A 16494-nucleotide genomic window follows, 5' to 3' on the forward strand; every position below is an offset into this window, starting at 1 on the left:
TCTCCTCTTTGTAACCGAGGAGTCAAGAAATGTGAGAAACGTGCCCTGTGTTACTTATTTGGGAGCCGAAAATTTATGCCCAGCTGAAAGCGCCCGGGGAAATATTACATCAGATGAAATGACAATGATTAAAATCAGCTTCTCCCCCGCCCCCTCCCGAGCCCGGAGGAGGCCTGGGCGCCGCGTGGCTGGCCGGCGGGGGGCGGGGGGCTGGGCGGCGGAGGGCGCGGGGGCCTGGGCGCACCGCTCCCGGGAGGGTCCTGGCGGAGGCCCCGGCGGGAAGGCGCGGGCTCCGGGGGAGGCGGGTGTACTCGCCCGGCTAAAGGAAGGGAAACGGCGCATTTTTGTCGCCGAGCGCGGCAGGCGCGGGCGCGCGGAGCTAATTGCGACTCTAATCCTCTGCCCCGCGGCACAGCCGAGCCCCGAGCCAGGAGTCGCCGCGCGCTCCCGCTCGCGCTCGCCGCGCTGGGTTAATTTTGAGCCGAATCGCTGTCCTTTGCGTCCGGGCTCGGCCGAGACGGGGTGCGGGCTACAGGCTAAGGTGGGGGGGCTGGTTTTCTCGCCAGCAGTCGGAGAAGGCCGCTGGAGAAGAGAGGAGGGAGGAAAGGAGGTGGGAGCGGCGGGAGGGCAGCCGGAGAGCGGCGCGAAGAGGAGGCGGCGGCGGCGGCCGCGAGGAGGGGAGGAGGCGAGGGGAGGGCGGGGAGGGGAGGCCCCGGCGCGCCGCGCAGCGAGGGGCCGCGCGAAGCGGGGGCCGGGGCGGGAGGGGTGGGTGGGGGGAGGGTTGGGGGCGAGAGAGAAAGTAACTCCAGGACGAGACCGGAGCGACCCGCGCAGCGAGCACAGGCTGCGAGGCTGAGCCCGGCTCCCAAGACCGGCGGCTGCGGGGGGCGGGGGCTGCACCCGAGCCCGATCCGCCGCTCCGGCTCGGAGGTAAGCACCGCGCGGGCGGCCACCACTCAGCGACGCGCACCCCTGTCCCTGAAGTGGCTGCAATACCCGGAAAGTCTCCCGGCCGGGATTCGGACCTGGGCGGGGGCGGCTGCTTTGTCCGGGTGCAGGGCGGCGGGGGCTGACGGCGAGGGGGCACCCAGCACAAAGGCCTGGCGCAGGAGTGGGGGATTGCCCACGTGGGCCGGCCCTCGCCCCGGGTGGACCCTCCCCTCGCGGGCGGTCAGCGAGCTTCCTGCCGCGCGGGGTGGGGTGGCGTGGGGTGGGGGTTTCCTCAGGTCCCTGCACTCGGGCCTCGGTGCAGGGCCGAACGCCCTGCAGGGCCGGCGAGTTTCCGAGGTCAGAACCCGGCTCACGCAGCTTGGGCTTCAGGCTGACTGGGCCCGGCTTGGTGTCCAAATCAGCGAGGAAAAGTCTCCAACGGGACGGACGTGCGTCCTGTGACGCCCACCCGCGAGTCCGAGACGGAGCGGGAGGGGCTGGCGCGCCGGTGGTCGTTCCAAGCGCTCGGGGTCTGGAGCCCCCAGGCGGGCCGCGCGGAGACGCGATCGCCGCGTCGGGATCCCTGCTGCCCGGCGGTAGCCCCTGACCTGGACGCGGGCACCGCTCACACTCGCAAATGCCTACCCCCTCCCCTGTAGCTGGAGCGTGTTTCCGTCCTCCCGTTGCCCCCACCCCCGACTGCAAAAAGATAAGCTTCAAGTTTTCACTCCGTGTCTCAAATGTGCATGGAGGAATTTAACTGCACGAGTGAATAACAGCATTAGTTTCAATTAATTTTTTTTTTAAACCCTGGCAACAATAAACTTTGAGAACAAAAGCGCTTTTACGTCCTTAATTAGGCGAGCTTCCCATCTGTGGTCTCTAAGTGTCTGCCTCTTGATTTAACTTCGTCTTCCGCCCCGCCCCTGCTGCACACCCTCCAGGTCCTGCCAGGCGGTTTGGGTTCCGCGGCCACCCCAGCCCCGCGGCACCGCCGGCCTGGGCCCAGCCGGCTCCGGCCGCCCCGAAGTTCACACCGGCCGGCGGGCTCCGCGGCAGGGCAGGCGCGCGCCAGGTGGCCCGCCTGCCTCCCTTCTGGCCCACCTCCTGGACAACTCGGCAGGCCCCCGGCTCTCTGGCCCCGGGGCTGGCGCCCTGGGCGCAGAGCTGAAGAGAGTTCTCCAGGCGCCTTCTGTTTACCTTTTATGGTTAAAATAACAGCTTAGCAAAGAAGCGACTTCACGAAGAAGCGATTTAGTGAAATCGTCTCAAGCTGCCGCAGCTCAGCCAGTTTAATCACCCCCAGAGAGCTGAACAACTGCGAGCACAATGGGACACAAAATCATTTTGTGTGTAAATGAGCGTGGCATTCTGCTCGCTTCCCTCTGCTCTGGCGGGCGGGGCTTGGCAGCGGGCGGGCATGGGACCCGGGGCTCCCGCCTCAGCTCGGAGAAACGGGTCAATACCCAACCAGTTTGCAAACCCGCCGGCCGGGCCGTGGAGCCCGGTACCGCCGAGGCCCCTGCAACAGGCGGTCTTGGCCGACCTCGGGAGGACCGTGGCGCGCGGGGGATGGGTCATGGGTTTGATGCGGGTGCTGGCAGAATGAACTTGTGTCTTTTCCTGCACCCACTTTGTGCTTCTGACCTCAGCAGTGGTGTCGGGGAAAGGGTCCTTGTCCAGCACAGATGCGTTTGTCGGAGGGAGCAGTGGAGGTTCGCGTCAAGGCGTACAGCCTGGGGCTTCCAATGGTGAGTGTCTGGTTTGCCGTGAACATCAGGTTGTGCTTGCGATGGAAAAGAGGCTGGGTGAGAACAGGATGGAGCAGCTTTTTGATGGGGACTTGGTGTGAAATGTCACTTCCGAGCAGCGTCCTGGTAGTAGGGCAAACGTGGTGCTGTCCGCTTTGATAGAATTTCCATTGGAATTCCTTCCAGCAGTTTATCCTCAGTGCGGCTTTCCTTCTGACTCCTCCCCCCAGCAGAGCCTCCCAGGGCAGGAGAACCCATTCCTGAGATGTGTTTTGGTTTCTCAGAACTTGAGATAAGTGACCTGGTTTTCTTTCTTGAAACTTGAGGGAACTCAGGAATGCCAAAAGCAGCCGACCCTGGATGGCTGTAAGTTAAACATCACTGTCTGCTAATGGCAACCCCCACCCCCGTTTCCTGTCAGAGAACTTGCCAGCACACGGAGGGCAGAACAAATCCTAGGAGAATGACCTGACTGAAATTTGCAGGCTTTGATTCTCATTCGACCTTGGTCCATGTATGAAAACTGGATGTTGAATTTCAAGGCACAAAGTCAATCCCTGAGGGAGGGTGGGGTTAAACCTGCAAGAGATAAGTACAGCTTTAGGTGTGGGGAAGCCAGTGGAGGGAGGGGAAGGGGTGATATTCCCTGTGTCCACCTTCCCCAGCCCCAGGTCAGGGGAACGGTCTGCTTAAAACTGCTCTTCTCCAACCCTCCTACGTAGGGTCTGCAGAATGTCTTCAGGCAGCTTCTGGAGACTGTGGGACAATTTCAGGTGGCCGGGACACAGAGGAGAGTCACTGAGTGACTATAGGGAGAAGCAGGAGGGTTCATTAGCTGAGCTGCTGTCTCCTTCTGGCCATCTCTGTAATGCCTTGGGGCTTGATCCTGAGGGGATCTGGAATATATTAGGCACAGACAAGACCCTTCTGGGGGCCTGGGGAGAAGCTGCAGAGGTGCAGGCTGGGCAAACAAAGACAAGTTTTCCTCTCTAAGGAGCCACAGGGGGAGCGGCGGCTTCCTTGGTGACTTTCGCTCTTCCCTGGCTCCTGCTGGAAGAGGCTTCTCTGGGTCCAGCCAGTCTCAGGCTGCATGTTAACACTGCAGAGACCGTATTTAAAGCGGTGGTGGGGCTCTCCAGCCCCTGGAGGGTGGGGGATCCTCTCCGAGCTGTGGTTCCCAGGGTGCTCTCTGAAGCAAGAGGAGACACGCTTGGTAATGTGGCTCGAAACCAAAATACCAAGCAAATCGGATTTGTTCTGAAACATTTTGGGGGCAATAATGGTGAGCATATGTTTCAGTACTGTCATTAGCTGAATTAGCAGACATGGAGCTGCCCTGAGAACACGTGTGTGAGTGAATGTGTGTGCGTGCATGTGTGTATAACTAATCTCCGATGGCCCAGAGGCTTGCCTTGGGGTGTGGGGACAGGCAAGTTGCCGTCTGTGTGGTAGGTCATGGGGTCTTGGGAAGCATGTTCCGAGAGGACAATTATAAGCGTCTTTGACTGGGAGACACGGCACCCAAGACCACTGAGGAGTAAGTCGTGTTTGGTTTTGTCGGTGCTCCCCACAGACGTTCTGGGCAGCGATGGAAGCCTAGATGCCTCACCGCAAGGAGCGGCCGAGCGGGTCCTCGCTTCACGCCCACGGCAGCACCGGCACGGCGGTGAGAGCTGGCAGGGTGGGCTGGGTCAGGGGCTGGTGGCCCCCTTTATGCCCTCTTCCTGAGCACCTGCTCACTGGCTGCCCTTCCTCGCAGCCATAGCCGTGGTGCTCAAGAGATGGCTGTTGACTGGCTGTACGATTATGTATTTTCTCGAAACAAAAATGCTCTTAATTTGATGTGAAATTTACTACATGTATAAAACTCAACGCCTTAGGTGCTGAGGAAGTCACTAATTTAGAGGTGTCTCGTTACTGAGACAAACTTGCAAAAACCCCTGAATCCCAATTCACAAATTGGTGATTCGTTTGTCAGGGGATATTTCACATCTAACACATAAGCCTGCGACCTTTAATTAGAATTTTGCAGTTTGTTTTATGCCCCTGGAGGCTGACACCTTGAAAAAAAATTTTTTTTCTTGATTTCTTATTGCTAATAAGCATCTTTCTTTTTTTCCCCCTCTGGTACTTTGAAGAAAATGATGCAAATACACTTAATTACAGTGGTGGCCATAATTTGTCAGGCGAATATGTGATCAGGCACAAGCAGAAGTGATCTGATTAGATCTGTGATCACAATGGCAATCAAGGGAGTGCCTAGCTCTGTCGTGGAGAAACCCTTGTTGTGCCCCTTGTTTCCATCTCCAGGAGGGAGGAAGCATGTCTCGGTTGTCTCTCACCCGGTCGCCTGTGTCTCCCCTGGCCGCCCAGGGGATCCCGCTGCCAGCCCAGCTCACGAAGTCCAATGCGCCTGTGCACATCGACGTGGGCGGCCACATGTACACCAGCAGCCTGGCCACGCTCACCAAGTACCCAGACTCCAGGTAAGAGCCAAGCCCCTCACGGTACCAGGGCGTGTGGTGGCCATAGGAAACATGTGAAGCCTGCTGCCAGCCGACACACGGGGCTCCCCAGGGTCCCCCTGCTCCCAGATCCGCCTGCCCATGGCTGCTCAGCACAGGGACTTGTGGCCCTGAGCTGGTGGCAATGGTGGAGCTCCTGACCCACTGGCAGAAGCCACTTTTCAGAGCCAGCCCCACCCGAAGCTGGCCAGCAGCTAGCTGGCTGGAGAACCTCATGATCCTTCAGGTTCCTCTTGTGTGTGACTCAATGCCTGGCCTTTGCAGGAGACTGGTTGTGAGCCATGCGGTGCACTTCTTGGGATCATTTGGGGGAGAAGTAGTTCATCCTATTTCTAAGTCTTAACCACTAGGATAGTGCATAAGTTCAAGGATGGGGGTGGGGGGCAGCTGCTATTTGTCATCTTTGTTTGAGTGGCCACTGCTGGACCCTCAGGGCTAGCAGCAGGCCCCTTTGGAGTTGGGAGGGGGTGGGTGGCAGTGACTGGCTAAGAATTCCAGGATGTCCGGGGATATCCACAGCTATGGACAAGCATGAGCTACATAGCACCATCAGCAGATGAAGGATCTCTGACCAGGGAGCTTTACCCTCTGCCCGGCTCCCTGGTGCCCCTGACTCCTGAGCCTGTGGGGGCTCCAGGCACTGCCCTGCTCTTGCCTGTCGGGCATTTCTCTCCTAGGTTTCTCCGGTGGCATGTAACAGCAGGGCTGACCGGAGGTGGGATGGGTCTCTGAGCAGCTCCGGGAGGTGATGCTGCATGCTGCTGGCTGAGCCCGGGACCGCCCATTCCGGGTACCGCAAGGTGGCCACCCCCAAGGGCTGGCAGTGGGAGGGCCACGCCTGCGGGCATCACCTCTGTTTTAGACATTTAAAATAAAAAGAGGAGTTAATTAATCCCCCAGACGCCGAGGGATGTCTCTGGGAAGCTTTCTGATGTAGCCGCCTTGTCACTGGTGTGGTTGCTTATGGAGGAAGGATTTGTAGTGTGTGGAGGTGGCTGCATAGAGAGTGCATTGGAGGCCAAGGGGGTGCCCTGGAGGAGGGACCACTGGAGGCCGATGCAGCGTCTGGTTCAGAATTGGGGTGTGGGGTGCAGATGTGGTTGGAGCTCTCCCTCTCCACAGACAGAGGCTAGGCCTGGGGCACTTGTGACCTGGGGACCTTGGGGGGCAGCAGCCAGGAGGCCACGTTGGCTATGTTGGCCTGGTGGTAACTTGCCAGAGTCTGACACTAACCGGCAGGGCCCTGTCTAGGATGGGAGATGGATTCTGCTTATTTCATTTCAATTTTGCCTTCTGCGGCATTCACGCGTTGTTTGAGATAGATCATCCCTTAATCAGCTGACATTTGCGAGTGACATTCATAAAACCCTTGCCCACCACCTCTCTGAAAAGTGTTTCTGGAAATCAGACACTTGCCTTTCTGGAGTAATCACAGCCCAGGCCTGGGAGGACCAGCCTCCTCATTCTGCCTCCCTGCTGCTGCCTGGAGCTTGGTGGGCGGGGTGGTCCTCCCCTCCCAGCTGTCCAAACAGGCCCCCCCCCCCACATCCTGCTTTGGGGCAGGCCCCCTGGCCAGGCTGCCTCAATGGTCCCACGACCTGTGGGACCCTCGGGCCACCAGGATGGGCCCAGAGGGGGTGGCAGTCTGCATTCTTCCCCGGGGCTGAACCTCAGGATAAATCTGCTATTCTGCCTGGATGGCTCTGCCTGGCCTGGCCCGCAGGAGAGGTGCTCCTGAGACGGAAGCTCTGGCCTAGAGGCCATGGAGGTGGAATGACTTGGACAGTCAGGACAGTGGGTCAGGCCAGGCCTGACATGTGCATTGGGCAGCTGTGCTGGCTGGAGCCCTTCAGATGTCTCTCTTCCTTCTTTGAGTGAACGTTAAAATTAAAACAAAACAGTTTTTCACTAATTCTGGAAAGAATGATCAGTGGCTCACCCAGGGTCACTGAGGTTATAAGTCACCTGGAAATAGAGGATTGTGTTAAGGTCACCGGGGGAGGGGGCTCGTTCTGGATGTCAAGTCCCACCCTGGGCAATGCTGTGAGATAAGGGGGCTTGTGCCTTCACCCCTTCGGACCCTGTGCCCACAGAGCTAGGCCTGGGCTGTTGTTCTTGTTTGGTCAGGGCGGCTCCATAGCAGGGAGCCCCCATGGGTGCTAGTCAGCCCAGGATGGCCAAAGGTCCTTGCCCGGAACCCGCCCAGCCCAGCTTCCCGGGATTGGGAGTGGACTCCTGTGTCTGCCTCCACGCTTGCTGGACATCACTTAGCTCCTGCATCTCAGCCCCTTGCTGGTGTCCATCCTGGCTGTGGGAGGCCACCAATGTCCAGGAACCTAGGAAGTAAACCTAGGTGTAACCACTGAAACATCCAGGAAATTAGAGCCAAAACTTTTAAAAAAAGAAAGAAGAAAAAAGAAGGTTATCCCTATAAGCTGGGGTCAGAACTGGCCAGCTTATTCCTTGTACACCTTCTGAAGTCAGTACCCCAAACTTACAGCCTCCCTTGGAGGGTGGCCCGGGGTAGGAACAGGCTCTTTAAGACCTCACAAGTGTCAGTGGGTGCCTTTGAGGTGACTGCCCTAACCTTCCCTCAAGCTGCACACCTCTCTGATAGCTTCAGACCCTGAGGGCACGAGAGGCCTTAGGCTGGGAAGAGACGCTGAACCATGGAAAGACCTAGAACCAGGCAGTCCCAAGATAAGACAGACTGAGAGCCTTCTAGCCTTGGACCCTTAAGACGACCTAGAACCCAGGCAGCCCTGGAATGTGGTGGACCAGGAGTCCCCTAGACCACCAGGATGGTCTGAGGGGTTTGCAACACAGAGGGCCTGGAAATATTGCTTGCTGCACAGAACGCTTGAGCTCAACCAGGAAGGCTGGAGAAAGTTCCGTGGGGAGGCTGACCTGTAGACGTGGCTCTTCCGTCTTCCTGCCGGTGCCACGTGGGGTCCCTCTGTGGTCTGCTGATGACTGCCCATGGTGCCTGACAGCCTCACTCCGTCCCGTCTGTCTCCAGGCATGCTAGGTGGCCTTCGTTCTGATATCTGGATGCCCGTGCTCTGCTGAGGTTAGGTCTGGGGAGTTTACCACCTAGAACAGGCATGGAGCCCACAGAGCTTGCCAGCAGGGGAGGGTCCCCCAGTGTCATTGTCACCAGACCTGGGGAGGTCAAGAGGGCTCCATGGCTTTCGGAACTCCGAGGTGAGTTGTATCTGGGTGACCGCAGCCCTGGTTTCACAGACTCAGGCTGCTCCACACCTCTCCATGGGTTCTGACCCGCTCACACTCATCTATGAGGCAGCCTTGACATATATACAGCCCTACTGGGCCATGTCCCCAGAGTGAAAAGGGGTTAGTCACTCACCCTCCTGGCTGATGAGTGTGCCAGGCCAGCAGAGCAGACACTGTTGGTGGGAGGCCCCTAGAGAGGCTGTGGGTGCTGTGACCCCTCAGCTTCTACCCAGCTCGTTGCCCTGGGTGGCAGGGGTGAGACAGCCTGAGAGCGGTGACTTGGAGCGGAGGGTGGGATGGGCTGCCGAGGGAGATGGGAACTTTCCTGGAGGTCCTTGCCGCTGCAGGTAGAGACTGAGGGGGCTGAGCCTTGAATTGTACAGACTGAGCTGGGAGGCCTGGGGCCGGGATCCAGCCACCCTTCTCCCAGGCTATGCTGAGTTCATCTGGGGACGCGTGTGTGGCCTGCCTGCCGAGGTGGTGTCCCTGGCGAGACCCTGCCAACCTCCCTCCTATTCCCGAGTCAAGCTCTTGATGTCCCCCACCCCTCTTCAGGGGATCCTAACCCTCCCCACTGGGGCCTGGGGTCTGCAGGGGACGTGAGCCAAACCAGAGCCTGCCGCCCTGGGCAGTGGGGAGGCCTGGTTCCTCCGCCCGGAAGTGGAGGGGGCCAGGCGTCGGGGCTCCCCAAGAGCGTCCTTCAGGTCCTATGCTTCCATCAGAACCAGCACCCTTCAGAGGATGGGGTGCTGGGAGCTGCCTCCCTCCCAGTACCCCCCTCACTGGTGTGCACACCCTGTGGCAGGTGTCACATGCTGTAGCGGGTGTGCACACTTACGTGCCTGTGTGTGTGCACACACTGGACTGTGGGTGTCTGTGCCCTGTGACTGCACCCACATGTGCTGTCCCTCTGGTCTGCCCTGAGCCGAAGCTGTGGGTGGATCATTTGTAAGTTTGTTGAGTGTGTGTAGCTGTCTCTCTGATGGACTCATGTTGTTGGTGTGTCCCTTGCCAGGATGTGTCTGGTTCTGCCTGTGGTCGGTGTGCTCAAGGGCAGAGACCGTGTGACCCTGTGCCTGTTGCTGGGTGTGTTGTGTCCAATGCTTGTTCATGCAGGTTGGGTGAGGCGTGTGACCCAGGAGTGTCTTGGCTGGTTTACACGTCTTCACCAGGCATGTGGCTGTGGGCTGGGGTATCTGATGGTTGGTGGGGGTTTTCTGGGCGGGTCTGTTGGGCAAGGGTTTGTGCGCATGGGACGAGGTATCTGTCTCATTGTAGTTTTCCAGACCTGTCACCTGTGTCAGCGGACAGGGGTGTAGAGCTGGGTGTGACTCTCTCTGCCTATGGCTTGTGAGTGTAGATGGGGCGTTTGTGTGTGCTAGTTGCCACGCTGGTGTCCCGGCTGCCACCGGTGTGTGCACACGTCCTTTTCAGGCCTGGTGTAGTCCCAGAATCACTCATGTAATGCCTCTCACCCATCCAGCAGGGTGGGCTCTAAGGAGTGGGGGGCGGGGCAGTAGACCAGCCCTTCCATCCCACATCCCACCTTCCATCTCTCCCAGAATAAGCCGCCTCTTCAATGGCACTGAGCCCATTGTCCTGGACAGTTTGAAGCAACACTATTTCATCGACCGGGATGGGGAGATTTTCCGCTACGTCTTGAGCTTCCTGCGGACATCCAAACTGCTGCTTCCTGATGACTTCAAGGTAAGTCCGCAGCCGGCGGCTCCCCGGCACAGCCTGTGCAGTGGCATTACACAGGGGACGCTGTGACTTAATAAGCGGACCCATGGTTGTCATGGCAACTATAAAAACTTAAACGATGAAGCCGAGGGCAAAATCAGTTTTTCTAAACTAATTTTGTTTTCTCACATTTTTAGCTTACTTATCAGGGTGTAACAACAATTAAGCAGCGACAGCAAGCGCTTACCCCAGTTGTATGCTGAAGGGCCGTCATGTGCTGGAGTTACAGGAGTTAGAGGTTCCCAAAGCTGGTCCTTGTCGGCACTTGGTAGAGGGAACACCCTGATCCACACCAAAAAGAACTTTAAACAAAAGTTCTCACCCCCCGGTCCTGGGATGAGCCTGTCTGCAGCAGCCAACCTGGTTCTGAGAGTCCTGCCTCCAGGGTTGGACTCCTCTGTGGCTCAGGGATCCCAGAGGCAGGAAATCCAGGCTGGGGCTACCCCAGCTCCAACCAGCAAATGTCCTTCCTTCTGGCACCCAGAGGACCCAACGGTGCCAGCAACTGAACTCAGGCTAAAAATGCAGTGGGAAAAGGCCGACATAGGTCCTGTGCTCACAATGGTTATGGTTTATGGGATGATAGATGTTGAACAGAAAACCACTTAAATTCCACAGGGGCAGAGAAGCAGGAAGTACGGTGAGAGGGAACCACGGGGAAGCTGGCCTGGGTGGGTTTGGAGGGAAGGGTGTTTCTCTGGGTGATGATGGAGAAACAGAGGCAGAAGGGTATGAGGGTCTTGGGGGTGAGGAGCAGCGAGGGTAGGGAGCTAGATAGGTGGCAGCCTGGGGCTGTGTGAACTGGGAGGGGAAGAGCAGGAAGAGGCTGCAGACTGTGTCCAGTCCTCGGTCCTCGCACTCTGGGTGTTTTACCCTGAATGCAGAGGGAGGGTGAGTAGGGGCAGGACCCTCAGATCTGTTGTGTGAAGGATGTGGAGGGAGCAGGAAGGCGGAGGCAGCGAAGGTGGAACAAAGTGGTCGATTAGATTCACATTTGGGAAAAAGATGCAAAAGCCACAGTGTGGATATCAGGGGTCAGGGGGCTTGAGGGTTCCCCTGACCTGCAGCTTGAGCCCTAAGTGGATGTGTGGAGGCCCAGGGTAGAACAGGCTGAAGCATTCCACGCCTATGTGGAAGAACTGGTGGGGCGTCTGGGGGAGGTATTCTGGGCTTTGAGGAAGGATGTGGGGGTTTGGTTTGCAGATTATCATTTAAAACCTCTAGTGGATGAGAACAGGGGCCCAGCATGAAGCTGTGATGAACTCTTGTGGTTCTTGACAGGATAGGCTCTTGACTGATGGCAGGCCTGGGGTGACTCTGAAGGCTAGGGTCAGTCAGCAGGCAGAGGGACTTAGGGCCAGCCGTGTGGGCCCAGCTTTGGGGATTGGGCTTCCTTGCCTGCCCCCAGGGCTCCTCAGGCTCACCAGCGGGACTTGAGCTGAGTGGTCTGGTCATGGGTCATCAGCAGCTCAGGGCTAGGGTGGGTGTGGGTGGACGTGTGTTTGAGGGGGCAGGGGACCAACGTCAGGGCCTTGAGGGGAGGTTGGTGTGAGCCCGCCAGCCTGGGGTTGAGCTGCTGGTGAGAGGTGGGGCCCGCCCCAGACACCTCCTCACACTGCTGGCGAAGGCAGGGAGCAACCTTGCTGACCTTTAAGCTTCACCCACTCTTTGAGCTGTGTGATAACATCCATTTTATAGACGAGGAAACTAAGGCTCAGAAAAGGTCTGGTAGATGCTGCTGCTGCTGAAAATCCAACCCAGGCAGGTCCCTTTCGCCTCCCTGTAGGACAGTGAGCATCTCCAGGGAGGGATGCCAGGGCTGCCTTGTGCCCACCCCAGCCTGTCCTCTCAGAGAAGGCAGCGGGTCCCCAACCATCCACACAGCCTCAGGCTCCTCTAGTCTAGCCTCCAGGTCTTTCTAGAAACTTCTCTCTGCTTTGGGGGAGGGGGATAAAGCTGCTCCCGTGGCTTGGGGCCCGATGGAAGGGCTTATGGGGTCTGGGACAGGTGCACACCAGCCACTGCCCTTGGGCGGAGGCCAGAGATTTTGGGGGCACACTCTCACCGGAGCCTCACTTTCCCCATCTGTACAATGGAGACAGCCATCCCAGCCACATTGTGCTGGGGGTGGGGGTGGGGGCACAATTCCCCTGGACTTTGAGCGGGCGGGGGGGGCGGAGCTCCGGAGTCCGAAGGGCGGATCCCCACAGCCCCCACCGTATGCGCATGCCTGCAGGACTTCAGCCTGCTGTACGAGGAGGCGCGCTATTACCAGCTACAGCCCATGGTGCGCGAGCTGGAGCGCTGGCAGCAGGAGCAGGAGCAGCGGCGCCGCAGCCGGGCCTGCGACTGCCTGGTGGTGCGGGTCACGCCGGACCTGGGCGAGCGGATCGCGCTCAGCGGCGAGAAGGCCCTCATCGAGGAGGTCTTCCCTGAGACCGGGGACGTCATGTGCAACTCGGTCAACGCTGGTTGGAACCAGGACCCCACGCATGTCATCCGCTTCCCGCTCAACGGCTACTGCCGGCTCAACTCGGTGCAGGTGAGGGCCGGACTGCCCCTGCCTCCTCCCCCACTGCCTCCCCGAAGCCCTGGGGCAGCGGCAGAGGGAGATTGGTGGCGGGGGGGGGGGGAGGCCGGGTCCCTGGGATGGTGAGGCCCTCCGTGCCATCTTACAGAAAAGGCAACAATGTGTCGATGCATAATTTATGTCCCGCTCATAATTAAATGATGGCGCCTGGGGGATGGACTTAAAAAAATTGATCTGTGCTTTTTTTTTTTCCAAAAGGATGTTCTATAAAAATGGCCTAGAGTATTTTCAACAAAGTGTGCTTCATTTGACACCCAGAGTCTGACTTTGGCTTCAAATTAAACCCAGGCAGTAGGAGCAGCAGGTCAGAGGCTGAGAGTGGGGGCGGTTTGGAGCCCCCTTCCTCATCATGCTGACCTGGGGCCACCAGCACCCACGGCACAGCTTCCCAGAGCATTTCTAGACTGGTTTTCCCCACATGGGTCTAAGAGTTGGAAAGCCCCAGATGGAGTGGGGGCCTATTTTCCACAGGCTCTTCCAGACCCAAGAGCAGACTCCTGCTTCAGGCTTGGTTGGGGCAGAGCACACTTGGTAGGGAAAACTCTGTAGGCTGTCCTTCAGAACTTGCTAGTTAGTTGCAGGACACGGGTGTCAGACACAGTGACTGAGCCTCCCTCTCACAGAGGCACAAACCCACGTGGACACGGAGACCTGCAGAGACTGGAGAGACTCCTCTCCACCGAGAGCTCCCTTGAGCTGATCAGGCCCCAGGCCTCAAACCATCTGGGATTCCCAGCTCAGGGAAGCAGGTGGCTGCCCCGAGGCCAGGGGCCGGGTCTCTGTTGCTGGGGCCTCAGTGGGGGAGGGGGACCCAGGACCATGTGTCTGGGAGAGAGGGGCCCAGTCAAGGTTGTGGACCCCCGAGGGCAGTGGGATGGCACCCATCCAGGTTTTATCTCTTAAGGGGCCCTGGCCCTTCTGTGGCTGCCCCGCTGGTGGCTGTGCCCAGACCCCTGTCAGGAGAAGGGGTCTGGCAAGTGCCCACCTGCCCACCAGGCCCGGGGGGGCAGACTGTTGCGGCTGGGCTCTGCTGACCCCTGTTTCTTCCCTGGCAGGTCCTGGAGAGGCTCTTCCAGAGGGGTTTCAGCGTGGCTGCATCCTGCGGGGGGGGCGTGGACTCCTCCCAGTTCAGCGAGTATGTGCTTTGCCGGGAGGAGCGGCGACCACAGCCCACCCCCACTGCCGTCCGAATAAAGCAGGAGCCCCTGGACTAGGCCCTGCCTCAGTGTCCACCTGAGGCCCCTTGGCCCTAGGGACACCCCCAGGGACCTGGAAACAGTGCTGGGGAGTTCTGCCTATGCCTGCTTAGCAGTGGGCATGAGACTGAGGGTGGGGCCGGAGGGTCCAGAGCCCGCCTGGGGAGCCCCAAGGCCCAGGGCATCATAACAGAACGTGGGATGCTGGAGGCATGTCCACCAGAGGACCGTGGATGTGACCCAAAGATGCCAAGGCGGAACTCCGCCACCAGTCATCTGGGCCCCTGGGCTCCCAGCCTGGTACAGCACCCTGGAGGCTCTGCACGTGCAGAGGCAGGGTCAGCAGAGGCCTCCCCGGTCCACTCCAGAGGAGCTGTCCGTCTTTCTCCATGCGGCAGACTCCAGTGGGTCTCTTGCGTCAGAGATGGCTTATTTTTCTACAGTATTTAAGATGGAAGTAACTGTCAGTGCACAAGTCAGAGAGGCCGACAAGGACCCCTGCTTCTTTATCTGGTGCTCAGCTCAGTGGGACGCGGCAGCACGTCTGTGTGGGGGCGGTGGAAGAGCTGCGGGACCCTCTGCCCGGGTTCCTGCAGAACAGGACTTGGAGACTCCTAGTCCCTGCTCTAGGGACAGAGGGCAGGCATGGCAGTGCCATTGGGGCTGAAACATGGCCCCATGGGGTGGGGCTGCTGGGAGGAGGGTGGTATGGGCGTGGGGGAGGGACCACTCTGGGACCATTGGAGACCCTGTCTTTGCTGCCGCTTGGGGCACAGGCCACACTTGAGCGTCACTTGACCTACTCATGCCTGGGGGCTTTGGTTTCTATCTGTGTGCACCCTCACGGGCTCTGAGAGGAGTCACTCCCCATCGGGATCAGCACCGGGGCCACGCTGCATCCTTACCTCAGGAATGGGCCCCATGGTGGAGGAGCCCATCTGTCAGCAGCCTCCTCTGGGTCCCCAGCTCAGGAAGCCGTCCTCCACTCTGATTTTCCCACACTCACCTGCATACTGAATTTTTAATTAAACTATGGTTACACTAGTCTGCCAGTAAGACCTGGACACAGTCAGACCTTGGGTTCTTGGCCCCAGATTCCAACGAGGACTGTCTGCTGGAGTCCTCGGAGACCTGCTGCCTCCCAGATGACAGGCCCAAAGATGGATACCCCCTGTCTTGTCACACTTCCCCTCCCCAGATGGCTCTTCCCCAGGGGGTGGAGAAACTGCAGAGAACTGCTGGGCGGGTGGGGCGTCCCGGCCGGCCCCACCCCTTGTACGATGCCTGTAGACTTGTATATGATTCCTTTAATATTGTAAAGATGCTGATGTACAATTGTCGTGTGTTTGTGTAAACACATTATGTTCCTAGTTCATGCCATAAATGATGCTATAAAGCGAAAGACTGAGGCTCCGTCCTGTGCCCAAGCGGGAAGCCAGATTCCAGCATTCCGTGCCCAGCAGGGAGGTTTGGGGATGAGATTCCTTGGGTTCCAGGGAGGAAAAACCAGCGGTGGTAGTTGGGGGAGGGGCAGGGACAAGGGACAAGGGTCCCGAGCTGGCTGTTATTTATTGCTTTGGGGTGTTTCCTCACGGCTGTACCTTGTCCCCTCTGGGCAGCACAGTTTCTGAATTCTGATTCACAGCCCCTAACCAGATACAAGCTGGGGGAAGGCAAACCAAAGGTGTCCGGGGGAGCTTTTGAACCCAGTTTTCAGCGTTTGTGATTTTTCCCTCTGGTTTTTTTGGTTGAGGGTTGACGTCCTCTTTGGAGCACCACAGAGCGGTAGGAGAAGGTGGCAGTCCCTGGCCCAGGTCAGCCTGGGGACATGCAGCCGGCGAAAGCATGGGGAGCTGCAGGTCCCCCTAGGTCGGGGTGGGGTGGGGGGTGTTGCAGGGGGAGGAGTTGGAACGTATTCACAAGATGTCCACTTTTAATGAGCCTGTTTGTATTTTCCCTCCAAGTCCTTATGTTCTAACTGAGCAAGGACCTTTTCCCCTGCTGCTAGGGGCCACCAACCTCGCCCTGCCTGGAGGGCATGCACAGCCACTCCTCCAAGGCCACAAAGCTGTTGCCATCCCACCATAGAGTGAATTTGCTGGGCAGATTTGCCAGCCTTCTTTGCTCAGCAACATGCCTACAGTTGGCACATGGGCATTTTGGCTTCTGAGGTTCACATCTGAGAGGAGGAAAAAGTGTTGTGTTTATTAGAAAGGAAGTCTGGTGAAAACAGCTCAGTGGTGCGTGCGTTTATGGATTTTTCTGGCATGATAGCCAGCATAGTTGCCCGTTGGTGGAGATCCCCTAACATTTTCAAGCAAACCATCTTTGATTAAACCATTGTGCTAAAAAAATAAATAAAAAGAGTAACTACCTTACTGAATGTTACTCTTAATTATTTCCTTACTAATTAAGTCAAACCAGGAAGTTTGATTTTATATAAGCTAGGGAATTTCTAAATTTGTGGAGAAATACTGTGTTCCCAAAGAAATGCTAAAATTCTAAGAGAGTCCCCATAAACAATA

General features: G+C 58.1%; 1 protein-coding gene across 2 annotated transcripts; it reads left to right on the forward strand.

The window, feature by feature from the left end:
• The first annotated feature begins 789 nt into the window (after positions 1-789).
• On the forward strand, positions 790-14501 carry KCTD15 (potassium channel tetramerization domain containing 15). 2 transcript variants are annotated; one of them, XM_055553095.1, is made up of 7 exons: positions 790-930; positions 2583-2681; positions 4255-4347; positions 4992-5167; positions 10003-10147; positions 12420-12725; positions 13829-14501. In XM_055553095.1, the coding sequence occupies exons 3-7, from the start codon at positions 4282-4284 to the stop codon at positions 13985-13987; spliced, it is 852 nt and encodes a 283-aa protein (XP_055409070.1). In that variant the 5' UTR covers positions 790-930; positions 2583-2681; positions 4255-4281; the 3' UTR covers positions 13988-14501. The 2 variants fall into 2 exon arrangements, with proteins under 2 accessions (XP_055409070.1, XP_055409071.1); XM_055553096.1 differs by having other exon boundaries at positions 2586-2681.
• Positions 14502-16494: the final 1993 nt, after the last annotated feature.

Source organism: Bubalus kerabau, chromosome 17 (assembly GCF_029407905.1).
Source record: "Bubalus kerabau isolate K-KA32 ecotype Philippines breed swamp buffalo chromosome 17, PCC_UOA_SB_1v2, whole genome shotgun sequence".
Lineage (NCBI taxonomy): Eukaryota > Metazoa > Chordata > Mammalia > Artiodactyla > Bovidae > Bubalus > Bubalus kerabau.